Genomic DNA, 16,134 nt, shown 5'->3' on the forward strand with positions numbered 1-16,134 from the left:
AATGCTTCTTTAGTCTCTGGATTGTGTGTATCCACTGATCCTCAAACTGGGGATTCCTTAGTACTTGTCTTTTGCAGGTGAGGTGCATAAAAGTGCAGAAAATAAGATATGTTTGGGACAACTTGGAGGGGCAGTTCCGGAAAATTGGGTAAGTTGTTTGAGCAATTGTATCCAAAAAGAAAAAGACTATCTCAGAAATATTTTGTTAAATATGTCTTTCTCAATATTATTATTATTTTAGCTGTTTGGAAGACTGGCTAAGTTCTGCCAAGATACACCTAAAGTTTGGATCTGGTCTGACAACAGAAGAACAAGAAATTAGGTACCAAGTTTATTGTTATCTATCTATGTACCTATAGATGCATAGATGCCTGTACTGTTATCTATATTGTTATTGATCTATACTGACAGCTAGAAATGACTGTCACCAGGTAGTCTAAAAGAGGGCCCTGGAAATGGCTGTCTTAACTGGTTATTAATAATATCAGAATATGTTGTAGTGCTCTATTTAATATTATTAAAACAAATGTGTTTATATACATTATCTCACTTCATCAGAGCAACTTTGTGGGTGAGTTAGAACAGACACCCTTATCATCTCAATAAAACAGACGAAAAATCTGAGACTCAGAGAGGTTAATGGCCTAAACCAGGTCACACAGATGGAAGTGACAGAGGAAGAATTACATCTTTGACTATAGGTTTAGTTATCTTTTTACTCTGCACGATGCTTCTCAAGGTTACTATAATAAGGTTAAACCAGTTTTGACTAATCAGGAAATATGTATTACAATATATAATGTAGCAAAATAATAATTATAGAGCAGTAGAAAAATATCACTCAAGACTTGTAGCTCTTCTACAATTCTAACTCAGTTACTGGGCATAGGAGTGAGGTTTGGGAAGGGCATTGTGTTGAATGTCAAGAGCCTGTTACTAATTTCCTGTGTGCTTTAAGCACATAACTTCTCCTTTCTGGGTTTCAGTTTCCTAATTATTAAAAGTGGGGAGGAGAGCTCTATACACATGTTGCTAGTCCTAAGTTTCTATGATTCCTGCATTCCCCTCCTGACCATTTTAGAGTGGAGCTTTGGTGGCACTTTGAATAAACCCACAGTCTACAGTATCAGCCTCAGTTGGATGCTTGTTAGAAATGCAGAATCTCAGACCACACCTCACCCTTACTGAATCAGAATCTTGCCATTAACAAGACCACAAGGTTATCTACGTGAACATTACATTTGGGAAGCACTGCTGTAATACATTTTGTTAAGTTCTTTGATCTGAGCATTTACATAGAAGCCACAGATAAAGTGTTTTAGTGTTCTTAACAGCAAAATACTCACAGAGTCACTGTTCTGTAGAATCAAAGAAACACATCTCTGAGTTTTCAATTAAAGAGCTGTGTATCTGTGCAACTATTTTTGAGAATTCAACATCTTTTCACTCACTCACAAAATAAATTCTGCAGCTTCCCAGAACTGAATAGGAGGAGGGAAGCAGGCATGGTATTTCTTATCAGTAAAACTGTTCTCTTGTAATGAACCCCTGTCCCACATCCATGGAGCCAGAGCTGGGGAGAGACAGAGTTGAGAGGGTGCCAATCCTGAAACTGCCTGAATGGAACAATGACTAAAATTAAACATCCAAATTACCATCAGGGAAAAATTTAAACTTCATGAAGAGTCTAGTTTAATAAATGTAACAGGGTCATGTTTATTGGTTTTGCACCTGGAAACCCTCCCCTTCTCCAGTTATTTTGAGAAAGATGGAGGTATTATGTTACAAGAGAGGCTTATATTGATTTGACAAGTGAGAAAATGAACATGGAACAGACCTTTTTATGAATGAATGAGAAATCATTTATTTTTATAAATAAAAATAAAGACTGAGCGATCTGTGATCTCTCCCCACAGGAGGTTAATATGTGGGCCAAATACTATTGATGTTGAAATCACACCCATTTGGAAGCTGCTCATCAAGGAGGTAATCAGTATTTTCTCTTGGTGCTGGCTAGAAAAGTTTGGTTCTAGTCAAATGATCAAGAATGCTATTTGTCAATGGAAACCATAATTTGGACTATTTTAAAAGAATGCTAAGCATAGTCACGTCCCTCCTCTTTCTTGGGGTCTATTTTGGCATACACAATGCCTGTTAGAGCATAAGATAGGATGCTCATGTGTTTACTTACCCTTTAATGACTCAGTGAACATAGGATTTCCGTTCTCTGTGTCCTTTTTAATCCAATGCTTTTGTCTCCTGTCTCATCTTTGTGACACTGTAATAATAATTAAAACTTAACCAACTCAATCCCTTTCTTATGGGCAGCATACACAATTTCCTCAGCACCTAAAATTGTAAGAGAAAAGTGTTTGTTCCGCCTTATTTGTTCTATTAATCTCAGTGTGTATGTGTGGGAGGGAAGGAAAGATTTGACCATCATTTATGTCCTTGAATTTTTTCTCTTTGACTCTATCCCTGGGCTTATTCTTCATTTTACAGTGATTACTGACACTGTAACTATACAGCTATACTCTGGATCCTCGCCTGCACATGATCTCTGCTCCTCCTTGCCTTAAAACAGGCTTAGTAAACCCCAGCTTCTTTCTCAATAATTTTTAGCAAGCTTTAAGGCATGAATGAGAGCAGAAGAAACTGATAAGAAAAGTTTCTGTGTGCTTATTCCCTAACCAGAGGCAAAGATTACAATTTCTGTTTTAGAAAGATGAAAATCAACTAGAAGGAATTTGAGTAAGGGCACAAAATGTTTTTAACCTGAGCAGGATTACAACTGTTGGAGTTAAATCTCTACTTTCTCCCATAGTGTTCTAGATGCTCAGCTACAGATTACCCCTTCGGCTTGGCTCTCTATGAGAAAATTTAGTCTTCAACTCATACGATAAAGTACTTGAAAGGCTTCAGATATGACAATGTTTGTCATAGAGAAGGACAGTAAACTAGAAAGAATTTAAACTTTGTAAACCTGACCTACTACTTCAGTGTTCTGAAGGCCAGTAAATGTAAACTGGACATGATTCTACTACTACATACACATGACAGACATACACTGTGTTAGTTACTCAGTCGTGTCCGACTCTGTGCGACCCCTATGAACCGTAGCCCACAAGGCTCTTCTGTCCGTGGAATTCTCCAGGCAAAAACACTGGAGTGGGTTGCCATTTCCTTCTCCAGGGGATCTTCCTGACCCAGGGATCGAACCCGGGTCTCCTGCATTGCAAGCAGATTCTTTACCATTTGAGCCATCAGGGAAGCCATGATATTATGTACTCCTCAAAGGACAGTTGTCAAAGGACAGTTGTCATGGTCAACATGAGGAAACATGAGATGATACTTCATAAATTAATAAGGTGCCGTGTGATTAAAAGTAAGTTGCTCTGGGGCCAGATTGTCTAGGTTCAGGTCCTGGTCTATCATACTTGCTGCTCTGTGATGTTGGGCAATTTCTTAATATCTAAGGCTCAGTTTCTTCATCTTTACCATGGGGATAAGTAATGACTTCTGTTTTAATGAGATAATTATGGGAATTAGATGAGTAAATTCAGGTCAAGTTGCTTAGTGCCATATCTAGTACATGGTAGTTGCTGCATAAATAAAATAAGAATATTTTATAGGATGATTTGTGTCATGGAGATGATTATGACACCAAAAAAGCCAATGAATAGCCAAGTGTAAAGCCTAAATATCTCCTTTGTCTTCTTGTTTTTATGTCTGCCAATAGGTTTTAAATCCGTTTTATGTATTTCAACTCTTCAGTGTCTGTCTGTGGTTTAGTGAAGACTATAAGGAGTATGCTTTTGCCATCATAATCATGTCCATCATTTCCATCGCTTTGACTGTATATGATCTCAGAGAGGTGAGTTTAACCACTAACACTACAGTCTCAAAAAGGAAGAATTCTGACTTTGTTGAAATTTTGTTAGAAAAGAGTACAATGGGGAAATAGTCATTGCCCACCATGTGTGTGCTCAGTCGTGTCTGACTGTTTTGTGACCCCATGGACTGTAGCCCACCAGGCTCCTGATCCGTGATATTTTCCAGGCAAGAATACTGGAATAGATTGCCATTCCTTTCTCCAGGGGATATTCCCAACCCAGGGATCAAACCCAGGTGTCCTGCACTGCAGGCAGATACTTAACTGCTGAGCCACCTGGAAGAAGTCACTGCTCACCTCATAACAAATGAGACCACATTTGTAAATATCTAGCACAACTGCTCATGCTCAACAAGTACTGGTTCTTCCATTCCTTCACATCTCAATCCCTAACCTTTCAAGTTATTTTCCCCCTCTGTTTAGTTTATTAAGTTTTACTAGAATATGTGTATATTTATGAATTAAAAATAAGTGAAAAATATGTAGAGAATACTGATGGATCTTAAAGATGGTGGAGGTAGAGGAGTCTTTAATGTTTAATAGGGACTTCCGTGGCTTAGTCAGTAAAGAATTTGCCTGCAATGCAGGAGACTGGGCTGGGTCAGGAAGATCCTCTGAGAAGGAAATGGCAACCAGCTCTAGTATTCTTGCCTGGGAAATCCCATGGGCAGAGCAGCCTAGTGGGCTACAGTCCATGGGGTCTCAAAGAGATGGACATGACTTAGTGACGAAACCATCGCCACCAAGGAATGTTTAGTATCTTTACTCTTTATGTTGAGTTGGTACTCATTTGTCAACACCCCAATCCAACTCTTGGTTTTCCTTATACCTATACCAGGGGATCCAGGTGCTGTTGGGAAAAAATATTACACTGTGTAGGTTGGTTGATTGTGTTATAAACCATGAATATTGATCTCATCTGGGCAAGCTTTCTCTATGTCTCTAGTCAACGTGCTCTCCAATTGTCTGAAATTAAAGTTTCAGACCAAACCTTCATTCGAGTTTCTAAGATGCCTAACTATTCACATTCTACCTTTCCTCTAACTCAGCTAATAGTCTGTTTCATTGCTTTTTTCACAAAGATGGAAACTATAAGACAGGAATTTGCTCAATTCCCTGTTCTCCAACAACCAGATGATTTTTGTCTCCACCTTCCTCCTGCCTTGATCTCTCTTACATACGAGGAAATGCCATTTGCCTGCCTTCTTCTTCTTCTAATTTTTTTTTGTGTGTGTGTATTTATTTTTATTTATTTGACTGCACCAGGTCTTGGGAACTCTTAGTTGCTGCATGTGGGATCTAGTTTCCCAAGCAAGGATTGAGCCCAGGCCCCCTGTTGGCCCCCAGGCTCCTATTGGGAGCTCAGAGTCTTAGCCACTGAACCACCAGGGAAGTCCTCTGCCTGTGCTTTATAGCATTCTGTCCTACCTTCTCAGCCTGCTTATGTGGTCAGCGAATGACTCCTTCTGCTTCCCCTCCTTAAGAGCTTTCACATCAGCATTTAAACAAGCTCATGTTTCTCTATCAGCACTTAAACATGCTCAAGTATTTCCCAACTTAAAAAAAGAAAAAGAAACAAATGAAAAAAGTTTTCATTTTTTTACTGTACCTTAAACTTCAGCTACGACTCTACCTCTTTTCTCCCTTTGAAGCAAAACTTACTGAGCTCATTTTGCTTTTTTCTTCATTTACTCATCTCCCTCTCATGTCTCACCCATACTGAGCTGGCTTCCTCTCTTGTGATTCCATTCAAACAACTATTGTTAAGGTCACCACTATAATCCTAAAATAACTTTAAAATTAAAGGACAATATTTTTCTTTAAATTAGGTGGTGGTGTTGTTTCTTGATAGAAGGAATAACATATGGATGTAATAAAAAAATTCACACAGAACAAAACTGTAAATGAGGAGTAAATACTCCCCTTCTTTCAGTGTTTGGGTCTCCTTTTAAGAGGCATTCACTGGGACCAGATGCTTTACATACTTCTAGCACAGTTAAACACATATGCATTAATTTGTTTTGTGTAAATGGAAGTATACTATATATACTGTTATACACTTGCAATTTTCACCTAATATATCTTAAATATCTTTCACCTAATATATCTTAAATATCTTTCCATATCTGCACAAATATACTTTTTATAAACTTACCATAATTTTGAAGCCAGTCATATTGATGGATATTTAGATTGTTCTAGTCTTTTGCTGGTAAAACACTGATATATTGAGGATATTTGCACATATATGTTTTCACACATCAATGTATATGTGTGTTTACAAATATGTATAAATCACAAATATGTGTAATTTATATCACATGTAAATGTGTGTATAATGTATCTGTATTGATAAGGAGATATGAATTTTCTATATTTGAAACTAGAACTACTTAATCATAAGCTATATACTATTTTAGTAGACATTGTCAAATGTCTCTTAAACAAGTGAATACTAATATTCCCCTAAGGGTAGATGAGTGTTTTCCTCATTTTTGCCACTATAAGTGAATACAGAATTCTTTAACTTTAATTGCATGTTTTCCATTGAGAGTTGAACTTTTTTTCTTGTTTTAAGCTGTTTGTTTTTCTTTTGCTGTGAACTGTATTCATGTCCCTCATTAATTTTTATTGGGTGGCTGGTCATTAGTTTGAAGATTTTATGATTCCCTTCCTACAGTGAATACTTTTTCAAAAGTGTAGATTTCACTAAACCTCTCGGTTGCATTTGACTATGTTAACTACTTTCCCTTTGGCTTCACTGACAGCACACTCTCCACTTCTCTAGATGTTCTTTCATTCTCTCCCCCCACCCCTCCACCCCTGCCTCTTTTTTTTTTTTTCATTTTGGCTGCTCCTTTCAGCATGAGGAACTTCCTTGACCAGGGATTGAACCTGTGCCTCCTGCAGTGAAAGTGAGGAGTCTGAATCACTAGACCACCAGGGAAGTCTCTTTTCATAGTTCATCCCTCTCTACCTGGCTTTTCAAAACATGGATGTCTAAAAACCAAAACAATAGGAAAATGTTTACCACTTAAAGGCTTCCTCTTCCTCCATCCCTCCACTTGTGCAACCTCTTTTATTAGCTTCTTGTGCTTTCTTCCAAAAATTTTTTTGGAATATACATATATTTTGTTTTTCTTTCCTATGTAAGAGGGAGCATAATTACATTATTTTCTACCTAGCTTTATTGCTATTATTAATAATGGTGTCTTGATGGTCTTTTCATAAGAGTACAACTGAGTCTTCACTATTCTTATATTGTATATACTAATGAATTCCGAAAGCATATGCTAATGACTTTCAAATTTATGTATATATTTCCAGTCCAAATATCTCTTTTGAATTTGAAACTCATAGTTCAACAACCTATTTATTTCAATGTCACTTAAGATTTGTATTGGTTCATTAGCTATATATGCTCCAAAAATACTTTACTTTTTCTATTTTATTGTTGATCATAGTGATATATTTATGTGTGTGATTATTTGATTAAATGTATTTACCCAGTAGGTTGTAAATATCTTGATGGTAAGAATCATTTCTGCTTTGTTGACCATTTTACTGCTATCTCTTAGCATAAAGATTACTCAATAAATGTGGAATGACTGCATAAATAAATAAAATAATAGATTAATAGCAGAAAACTTTTTCACCTTATATTATTCTGTTGACTATTCTTAGGATATATTAATCAAATCTGTAAATGATTCGAAGCTAGGAGATTGAAGGAGTGTCTTAAATAACAAAATCAGAAAAAAGAAAATGAAAAGACCAAATGATTGGGACTTTTTAGTCCCCAGAACCTTATAAAAGGTCTTTCACACAATAGTTTCCTAATAAATGTGAAATCCAATATATTACTATTTTTGTCTGCTCTTATTTTTTCACTGTCAATGTCCCATATATCTTATATATTAAAGTATATAAAATACTATGAGGAAAGAATAGGAACCATTAAAGTCCTTATGAAGTTAAATTAGGAACTCTAATGTAGGATGACCCAAAGCTGAAATAATGCTTGGTTCTTGAAGCTATTTAGGTATAAACATAAATCTTGAATGATCAAAGTTCTTTTGAGTGGGCAGAGCATGCTGGGAAATTTCTTTCTACTAAGCAACACATGCTTCTTATCACTGGATGAAGACCACCACAAGTTGGATGCTTTTTCAGTTGAGTAGCAGGCTACTCCGTCTTGTTTATAAAGAGTACCTTCAGTTGGGTCCACCTTTAAAGAAGGCTGACACTGTACTGGTTATTATCTGGGGCCTATCCTAAAATAGAAAAGGCTTTTTTTTTTCCTATTGTCTGTTCTTCTTTTTCAGCAATCTGTAAAGCTCCACCGTTTAGTTGAAGCACATAATAACATTACAGTCTCTATATATGGGAAAAATGGTAAGTCACTTCATTTTAGATCTATGTGTTGTCCATATGAAATCAGAAAGGGATTTAAATTTTTATTTCTGATTGTTCCTACTACTCTCATCTTCATATGTCCGTTTTGCTCTGCAATAACTTAAAGGGCTGAGGACCTTGACATTTTTTTTCACTTAAAAAAATGTGGAGTAAAATTGACATACCATAAACTGAACATATGAATATTTAAATTGTACAATTTGGTAGGTTTAGACATTATACCTACCCATGCACTATCACCACAATGAAGATAATGACTGTCCGTCGCCTCTAAAAGCTGCCTCGTGCCTGTTTGTAATCTTCCCTCTCAACTTCTTACTGTGCATCCCCATCCTCAGGCAACCACTTTGCATGTTCAGGATATTTTATAAATGGTACTGCACAGTATGCATTTTTGCCTTTTAAAGTATCAATTCAGTTCAGTCGTTCAGTCGTGTCCGACTCTTTGCAACCCCATGAATTACAGCATGCCAGGCTTTCCTTTCCATCATCAACTTTTAAAGTATATCTTGGGTTTAATTTTGTGAAGAACAAAGTTCATAATAATTTTGAAGTTCATCCATTTTTTAAGAACATTAATAGCTTATTCTTATTTATAAGTGAATTCCATTGTCCAGGTAGACCAGTTAGTGAATGCATTTAGTTGTTGACGGAAATTTGAGTTATTTCCACTTTGGGACAATTACAAATAATTCTGCTTGAATGTTTGGATTCAATTCTTTCTATGGACATGCATTTTCATTTCTTATGGGAAAATACCTGACTGTAGAATGACTGAATCATATGACAAATCCATATTTAACTTTTAAAGAAACCGCAAAACTGTTTTCAGAAGTGGTGTGCTATTGTGCTTTCCCACCAGCAGTCTGTAAGAGTTTCAGTTGCTTCACTTTCTTACCACTACTCAGTATGGTCAGTCTTTTTCATTTTAGTCATTTAAAAAGGTGAGTGGTAGTATCTCATTGTTGTTTTAACTTGCATTTTCCTAATGACTAATGGAGGGCTTCCCAGGTGGCTCAGAGGTTAAAGCGTCTGCCTGCAATGCAGGAGACTTGGGTTCGATCTCTAGGTTGGGAAGATCCCCCTGGAGAAAGAAATGGCATCCCACTCCAGTATTCTTGCCTGGAGAATCCCATGGATGGAGGAGTCTGATGGGCTACAATCCATGGGGTCCCAAAGAGTTGGACACGACTGAGCGATTTCACTTTCATCTTTTGCAAACAGATATCCAAAATTTCCTAATACCATATATTGAAAGGGCAATCCTTTCTTCACTTAATTGTCTTTGCACTTTTGTCAAAAGTCAGTTTCCTTCACCTGAATGGATCTATCTGGACTCCTTATTCTCTACTATTCTAATATTTACTTGTCTTTATATTAATTCCACATAACGTGACTACATAAGTCTTAGAATAACATTAGTCCTCCAACTTTGTTCTTTTTCAGAGTTGTTTTGGCAATATAGGGCTCTTTGCATTTCCATATGACTCTTAGAATCAGCTTGTCGATTTCTACCAAAAAAAAATATGCTAAAAGTTTGACTGGGATTGTGTTGAATCTGTAGATCAATTGGTGAAAAATTGGTATGTAACAAATTTGGGCCTTGTGACCCATGGACATGCTATCTCTCCATTTAATCTTCTTTGATTTCTCTCAGTCATATCTTATAGTTCTCAGTGTAGAGCCTTTTACATTCTTTTTCATTATTGGGTTTTCACTGCTCACAACCCCTCTCAGAGAACAGAATTAAGAGAAACTACATATAGAAAAAGGCAAGCAAATATATTTGCGTATATTCTTATATATACACACATGCACATCTATGTTATTTTACCATCTATCTGTTGAAAATCATCCATTTACACTATCATTTCCAATTCCAGTCCAGTACCACAAAGTTCATTCTGATTTTATTTCTGTTTCTTATAACTTCCTTTCTTCCGTGAGAAACCTGTCTCTCTTCAGCCTCATTATATCAACTTATAGTATCAATCCTGCCTTTCTCACCTGGCTGGACTCCAATATCTCAAAACAGACCACTGCCACTATGGGGATCTTGTCTCCCTCCTTGGGCTCTGTCACTCTGCACCCAGCCACGTAAGCACCCACTCATCCAGTTAAGGCTTCACCATGTGGAATGGTCTACCACTCCTATCCCCACTTTACCTAGCCCCCTGCATGGATGTCTATCTTGCTTAACTGCTTGTAGCTTTGGGGCTTTGGGACTGAATAAGGAAGGTAAGAAATAAAGGAAGGTCAGAAAGAAGGACAAAAGGCAGAAAGGAAGGATATATTTTTCAATTTTCTTACTATGAGTAAGAATAAATATCTTTTCAAACACCATGCCGCTTGTAGTATGTATGTGTGTGTCTGTTTGCATGTGAATTATATGGTAACAATTTTGCTATACAGTCATTTGCTTTACATCTTTTTTTTTTCAAACTCTTTTTTTATTAGGAATATTAATCTTTTGTCTGCAATGTAAGTTTCAAACATGTTCTCTGAATTTGTCATTAGTTTTTTCTCTGCCTATTTATTTTTTTATTGCCACACAAAGGTCTTTATTTTATGTAATATAATATATTACCTTTTTTCTTATTGTTTGCAGATTTAGAGTCAATGTTGTGGAATTGCTTCCTTTTCATATATGCTTTGGTTGCTTTTTCATTGATTTCCAATTTAGGTAGATGTTGGACTGTGTTTTTGTGGGAAAAAACCTGACTCAACTTTGTTTCCTCACACTTCCAGCTGGAGTCCAGGAGCTAGAATCACGCTTCCTGGTGCCTGGAGATCTATTAATTCTGATGGGGAACAAAGTGCAAATGCCATGTGATGCTATTCTGATTGATGGCAGCTGTGTGGTGAATGAAGGCATGCTGACAGGTACAGTTCTGTCGCCTCACATACAGCCTCCGCTGGTTCTCCCAGGTTTCTCCTGAATGATAATGGCAGAGCATGTGGCTGCTATGGGACCTTCCTACTCTCACAAATCTTACTAATAGTCCTGCACTGGACAGACCCGAGAGTTCAAATTAAAACTGATTTCTATATGCTAGGTTCGATAACAGTCCTAACTTTTGGAGAATTTAGCATTTCTTTCCTGCAAAAAAGATTATTACAATCCTGTCATTTTAAAGATTTAAAAACCTTTAAAGGTCATTTGATGTTTCAGAATCACCTGTGGCTTTTATGTTTAGTGTTTTTCTATAAAATGTATCTTCAGATAAATACAGATGGTTTGAAAACCGTTATGACATCCTGAAACACCCTTCCTGCCCCAGGTCAAGTTCAAGCTCTTTCTAGCTTGGTTTGAAAATGTTGAAAAGTGGTTGATGCAGGATTTGCCAAAGCTGCTACTTTGAAAACGCACACTGGATATTTTTGAATAATTGTGTTTCATTTTTACTTTTCATTGTTATTTATTCTAATTTTAAATAAATAAATATTTATGTCTTTGGCTTCACCGGGTCTTAGTTGCGGCACCTGGAATGTTTTATTGGGTCATGCTGGATCTTTGTGACACACGGGCTTAGTTGCCCCAGGCATGTGGAACCTTAATTCCCCAACCAGTGATTGTACCCACATCACCTGCATTATAAAGTGGATTCTTAACCACTGGACCACCAGGGAAGTCCCTGGATTTCATTTTTCAATTGCATGATGGAGCTGGAGAGATGTCATATCAGGGATATGGGAGCTGAGGTTCAGAGAGAAGGTCTTATTCAAGGTCACAGTGCTTTGAGTTCTAACTCACATATGCAGTTAGGAGGAGATGTTACAGCCTTTCTGTAAGAATCACAAGCGCTTTTTCAGAGATGCAATTGGAGGCTGTAAATGTATTGATGTACCATGATTCCCATTAAAGTCCAAATCAAACCATTTCTCCTGGTGGACCGGGAAGGCATGAAATGCAGACATCAGCACACAGTCCGTGTGAACTTACAAAAAAACAAAAACAAAAACGATGTGACAGGTCAGGTTTATTTCTCTAAGGAATCCATAGATTTGATAAAAACCCCTTTGTGCTGGGACATTTACAATACCAAATATCATTTTCCTCATGAAAGCAGCTCTAGTATACTGGGACATATCCCTTACTTTATATTATCCTTTCTATGAATGGAGGTAGAGGATTTTAACGAGCTTTCTCAGAACAGGCGCTATTATTTACTTTCACAATTCATTCACCACCTTGTATTAGCACTTCAATCCACTGAAATCTGCCCTTCCCAGTACACTGGCGAAAGTCGCTAAAGTCTCAATTGGCGAATCCAATGGATTCTTTAAATTTCTCATCTTTTTAGCCGACCTGTGGCATTTGACTATTCTGACCACCTCTTCCTTCTGAAAACACGTCTCTCTAACCTTCCCAGATAGCACTGTCTCTTTCTGAATAATACTCCAGTGTCCTGTGCGGCTCCATTTCCTCCACCTCTTCGATTTCTGAAGCTGTTCAGGGTTCTTTGATTTTTTCTTTTTTCATCTTTCATGTGATCCCTAAATAATCTTGTCTCTTCCCATAGCTGTAATTATTGTCTATAGGGTGATGAACTGGGACTAAATATCTCCAGTCAAGACCTCTCCCCTGAGCTCAGGACCCAAATAAATTAACTGCCTGCAAAGCAACTCGCCGTGGTCCTTCCACAAGTCATCTTTAACTCAGAGACCAAAAGGCAGTTCCTCCTTCCTCCTACAAGGATTCCAACAATCTTTGTGTTAATGATTAATACCCGCCCTCTGCTCATTCTTTCAAGTCAGAAACCAGGAAGCCACTTAAAATTCCTCTGTCGCTATGATCTACCAATATAAAAATCTCCCCAAGTTTGGTAGCTGCTCACTTTTTTATTTCTCAAAACCAGTTCTTTCCTGCTCCTACTGTCAGCTGCCATAGTTCAGACCTTGTCCTCTTCAGCTGGGACCCTTGCGATGGTTTCCCAACTGTATGAGTCTGCAACCTCATCAGTCTTCCAATTCATTCCCTGTATTGAAGACAGAATACACTCTCTGGTATGTAAATGTGATAGTACTCTCCTGAATTGGACAACGAGATACCTCCCTATTTCTCTCCTGCCACCAGTGCCTAATGAAAGGGATTTAAACACTCAAGTGTGTGCATGCAGGGCTCTCCAAGTCTTGGCTCCTACATAGCTCTCATGACCTCTTACTCCCCAGCCCTGCACAACTTGCTATTCCCTAAATGGTTGTTTCCAATCTATCTCAGCATCCCTGTTTGGTTTTATAAGACTTAGAGTATTTCTAACATGACATTATATTTAATTTTTTTAATGGCTGTCTCCCTCTCTGGACTACAAACTTCTTAAACACAAGAACTGTGTTTCTCCTTATATCATCTATACCAAAGGTTGTTCCTGCTAGGTGACAAGCTCACAAAAAATGCCTGGCATGTGATGGGTTGGTGAATGCAGGATTTAAATGAATGAAGGTCTCCCACCTCACAAACTGAGATGCTTGTTTTCTGTAGGAGAAAGTATTCCAGTCACTAAAACTCCATTACCTAAGGTGGATGGCTCAGTGCCCTGGAAAACACAAAGTGAAGGGGAGTACAAGCGGCATGTCCTCTTCTGTGGAACGGAGGTTATCCAGGCCAAGGGGGCCTGCTCCAGCCCTGTGAAAGCAGTGGTACTGCAGACAGGTTAGTTAGCACCTCCTGCATTTTATTATTTTCATGAAATACTTTCACTCCATTTATCTAGTGCTTTAAATGAATTAGGCAAGGAGCAGTCTTTAGATGACAAACCCCATATGTGTAAATAGAGATATTTAAAATGTGAATTTAACTATGGCATATACCTTTTAGTAAGAACAATAACACTGGTGACAATAAGTATTATTCACGTGCTTTGTAATTTGTAAACTATTTCCTGCTGCTGCTGCTGCTAAGTCGCTTCAGTCATGTCCGACTCTATGCGACCCCATAGACTGCAGCCCACCAGGCTCCCCTGTCCCTGGGATTCTCCAGGCAAGAACACTGGAGTGGGTTGCCATTTCCTTCTCCAATGCATGAAAGTGAAAAGTGAAAGTGAAGTTGCTCTGTTGTGTCTGACTCTTGGTGACCCCATGGACTGCAGCCCACTAGGCTCCTCCGGCCGTGGGATTTTCCAGGCAAGAGTACTGGATTGGGTTGCCATTGCCTTCTCCGAAGCTAGTTCTACATATCAAATTAGTGGAACAAAGATGCCTGTCCTCACTTTGTACATGAATAGGCTGGAGCCCACACAATTTAGGTCAAGTTTTTCTTAAAAAAAAAAAAAAAACTCACACAGCCAGTCACTGACAGAGCAGGACCTAGAGCTTAGGTTTTCAAACCCAAAGAACAAACCCCAAGTTTTTTCCATGCAGGACTAGAAATTGAAAACTTGATGATAAAAAGCATTAGAAGTTGAATCCATCTGTATTTACTGGACCATTTAAATTCAAGTGTTCTGTGTGTGTGTGCACGCATACACACATGTGTATGTGCACACTTACAAGTCCTTTCCTTAAAATGAAGCTATATTTGGCAAAGCTGCGCTCTGCCCCCATAGGGTGCTTTACTATCTCTGGGATGCACTGAAATTAGAAATATAAAAGGAAGCAAAGCCAGAGAGGAATAGGCTCTGAAAGAGCTAGGATATATTCATTCTAGCATTTAGGTATTTTGCCAATCATCCTTTAATTGTGTTTGGGCTTAAGCACTGTTTAAGTTTCTCTAGAGGAAACAAAGGCCCTGTTAAAGATTAGAAGAGCACTAGCAGAAGGATTTGTCATCCTGAGAGTGTGAAGTGTGTGTTTACTGCTTCAGGATTCAACACCGCAAAGGGAGACCTCGTGAGATCCATTCTCTACCCCAAGCCGATGAATTTTAAGCTCTACAGAGATGCCATCAGGTTCCTCCTGTGCCTCGTAGGAACAGCCACCATTGGGATGATCTATACTTTGTGCGTCTATGTGCTCAGTGGGGTAAGCTGCTTTCATTCTTTTAGTACAATGCATGTAGACTCATTTATATAGTGTCTCTTATTCTCCTGTTGACCTTAATCTAAGGGGTGGTTTTCAAACCTGGGAAAACAAAGCCAAATGCTGAAACCTGCCTACATATTCCCAGATCCCCAATATAAGCAGTTGATCACCAAGCTCCATAATAGCCATTGGATCCAGTGGGATAAAACACTGTGTTTATGGAGATAGTAACACGCCTCTACTCTTGGATTTTGCCTTACTCTATTTTTTCATCTTTAATTTAAGAATATGTTTATTCCAATAATGTAGTATTTTATAGCTGTTAAGTGAGGAATTTTAAATAAAAACCAATGTTGATAAGGTCGTGGCAAACTGGTACATTGTTCTCCACTGGTAGCAGTATGAATTGTTACAGACTTTTTCATTACACTTTGGCAAAATATAGAGAAAGCCAATAAACGCGTTCATTCTCTTTAAACCACATTTGGCCAGCTCATATAATTTCTAGAAATCTGTACCAAGATAGAAAACAAAGAGGAGAGGAAAAGTCATGCGCATTAAAGTGTTCACAATGGATTTATCTGTAATAGCTAACTTTGTCCTCCCAGGAAACTCCCGGGGAGGTAGTGAAGAAAGCCCTTGACGTCATCACAATTGCAGTTCCTCCCGCTCTGCCTGCTGCTCTGACCACAGGCATTATGTATGCCCAGAGGAGGCTGAAGAAGAGAGGCATCTTCTGCATTAGCCCCCAGAGGATCAACGTATGTGGACAATTAAACCTGGTCTGCTTTGACAAGGTATGTGTGTTTCATCATCACCCTCGGCGCCATTTTTATCATCACTGTCATCATGCGCAGGTGCTTTAC

At 38.1% G+C, this 16,134-nt stretch overlaps 1 protein-coding gene across 3 annotated transcripts in view; it reads left to right on the forward strand.

The window, feature by feature from the left end:
* The window catches only part of ATP13A4 (ATPase 13A4), a 123,421-nt gene that overhangs the window by 58,168 nt on the left and 49,119 nt on the right, over window positions 1-16,134 (forward strand). For all 3 annotated transcript variants that reach the window (XM_061412668.1, XM_061412685.1, XM_061412678.1), the window contains exons 4-12: window positions 78-148; window positions 242-322; window positions 1,917-1,986; window positions 3,740-3,874; window positions 8,218-8,287; window positions 11,057-11,191; window positions 13,791-13,961; window positions 15,111-15,268; window positions 15,877-16,065. In XM_061412668.1, the coding sequence (XP_061268652.1) occupies window positions 78-148; window positions 242-322; window positions 1,917-1,986; window positions 3,740-3,874; window positions 8,218-8,287; window positions 11,057-11,191; window positions 13,791-13,961; window positions 15,111-15,268; window positions 15,877-16,065 (1,080 nt within the window). The remainder of the gene's footprint in view (window positions 1-77; window positions 149-241; window positions 323-1,916; window positions 1,987-3,739; window positions 3,875-8,217; window positions 8,288-11,056; window positions 11,192-13,790; window positions 13,962-15,110; window positions 15,269-15,876; window positions 16,066-16,134) is intronic.

Source organism: Bos javanicus, chromosome 1, assembly GCF_032452875.1.
Source record: "Bos javanicus breed banteng chromosome 1, ARS-OSU_banteng_1.0, whole genome shotgun sequence".
NCBI lineage: Eukaryota > Metazoa > Chordata > Mammalia > Artiodactyla > Bovidae > Bos > Bos javanicus.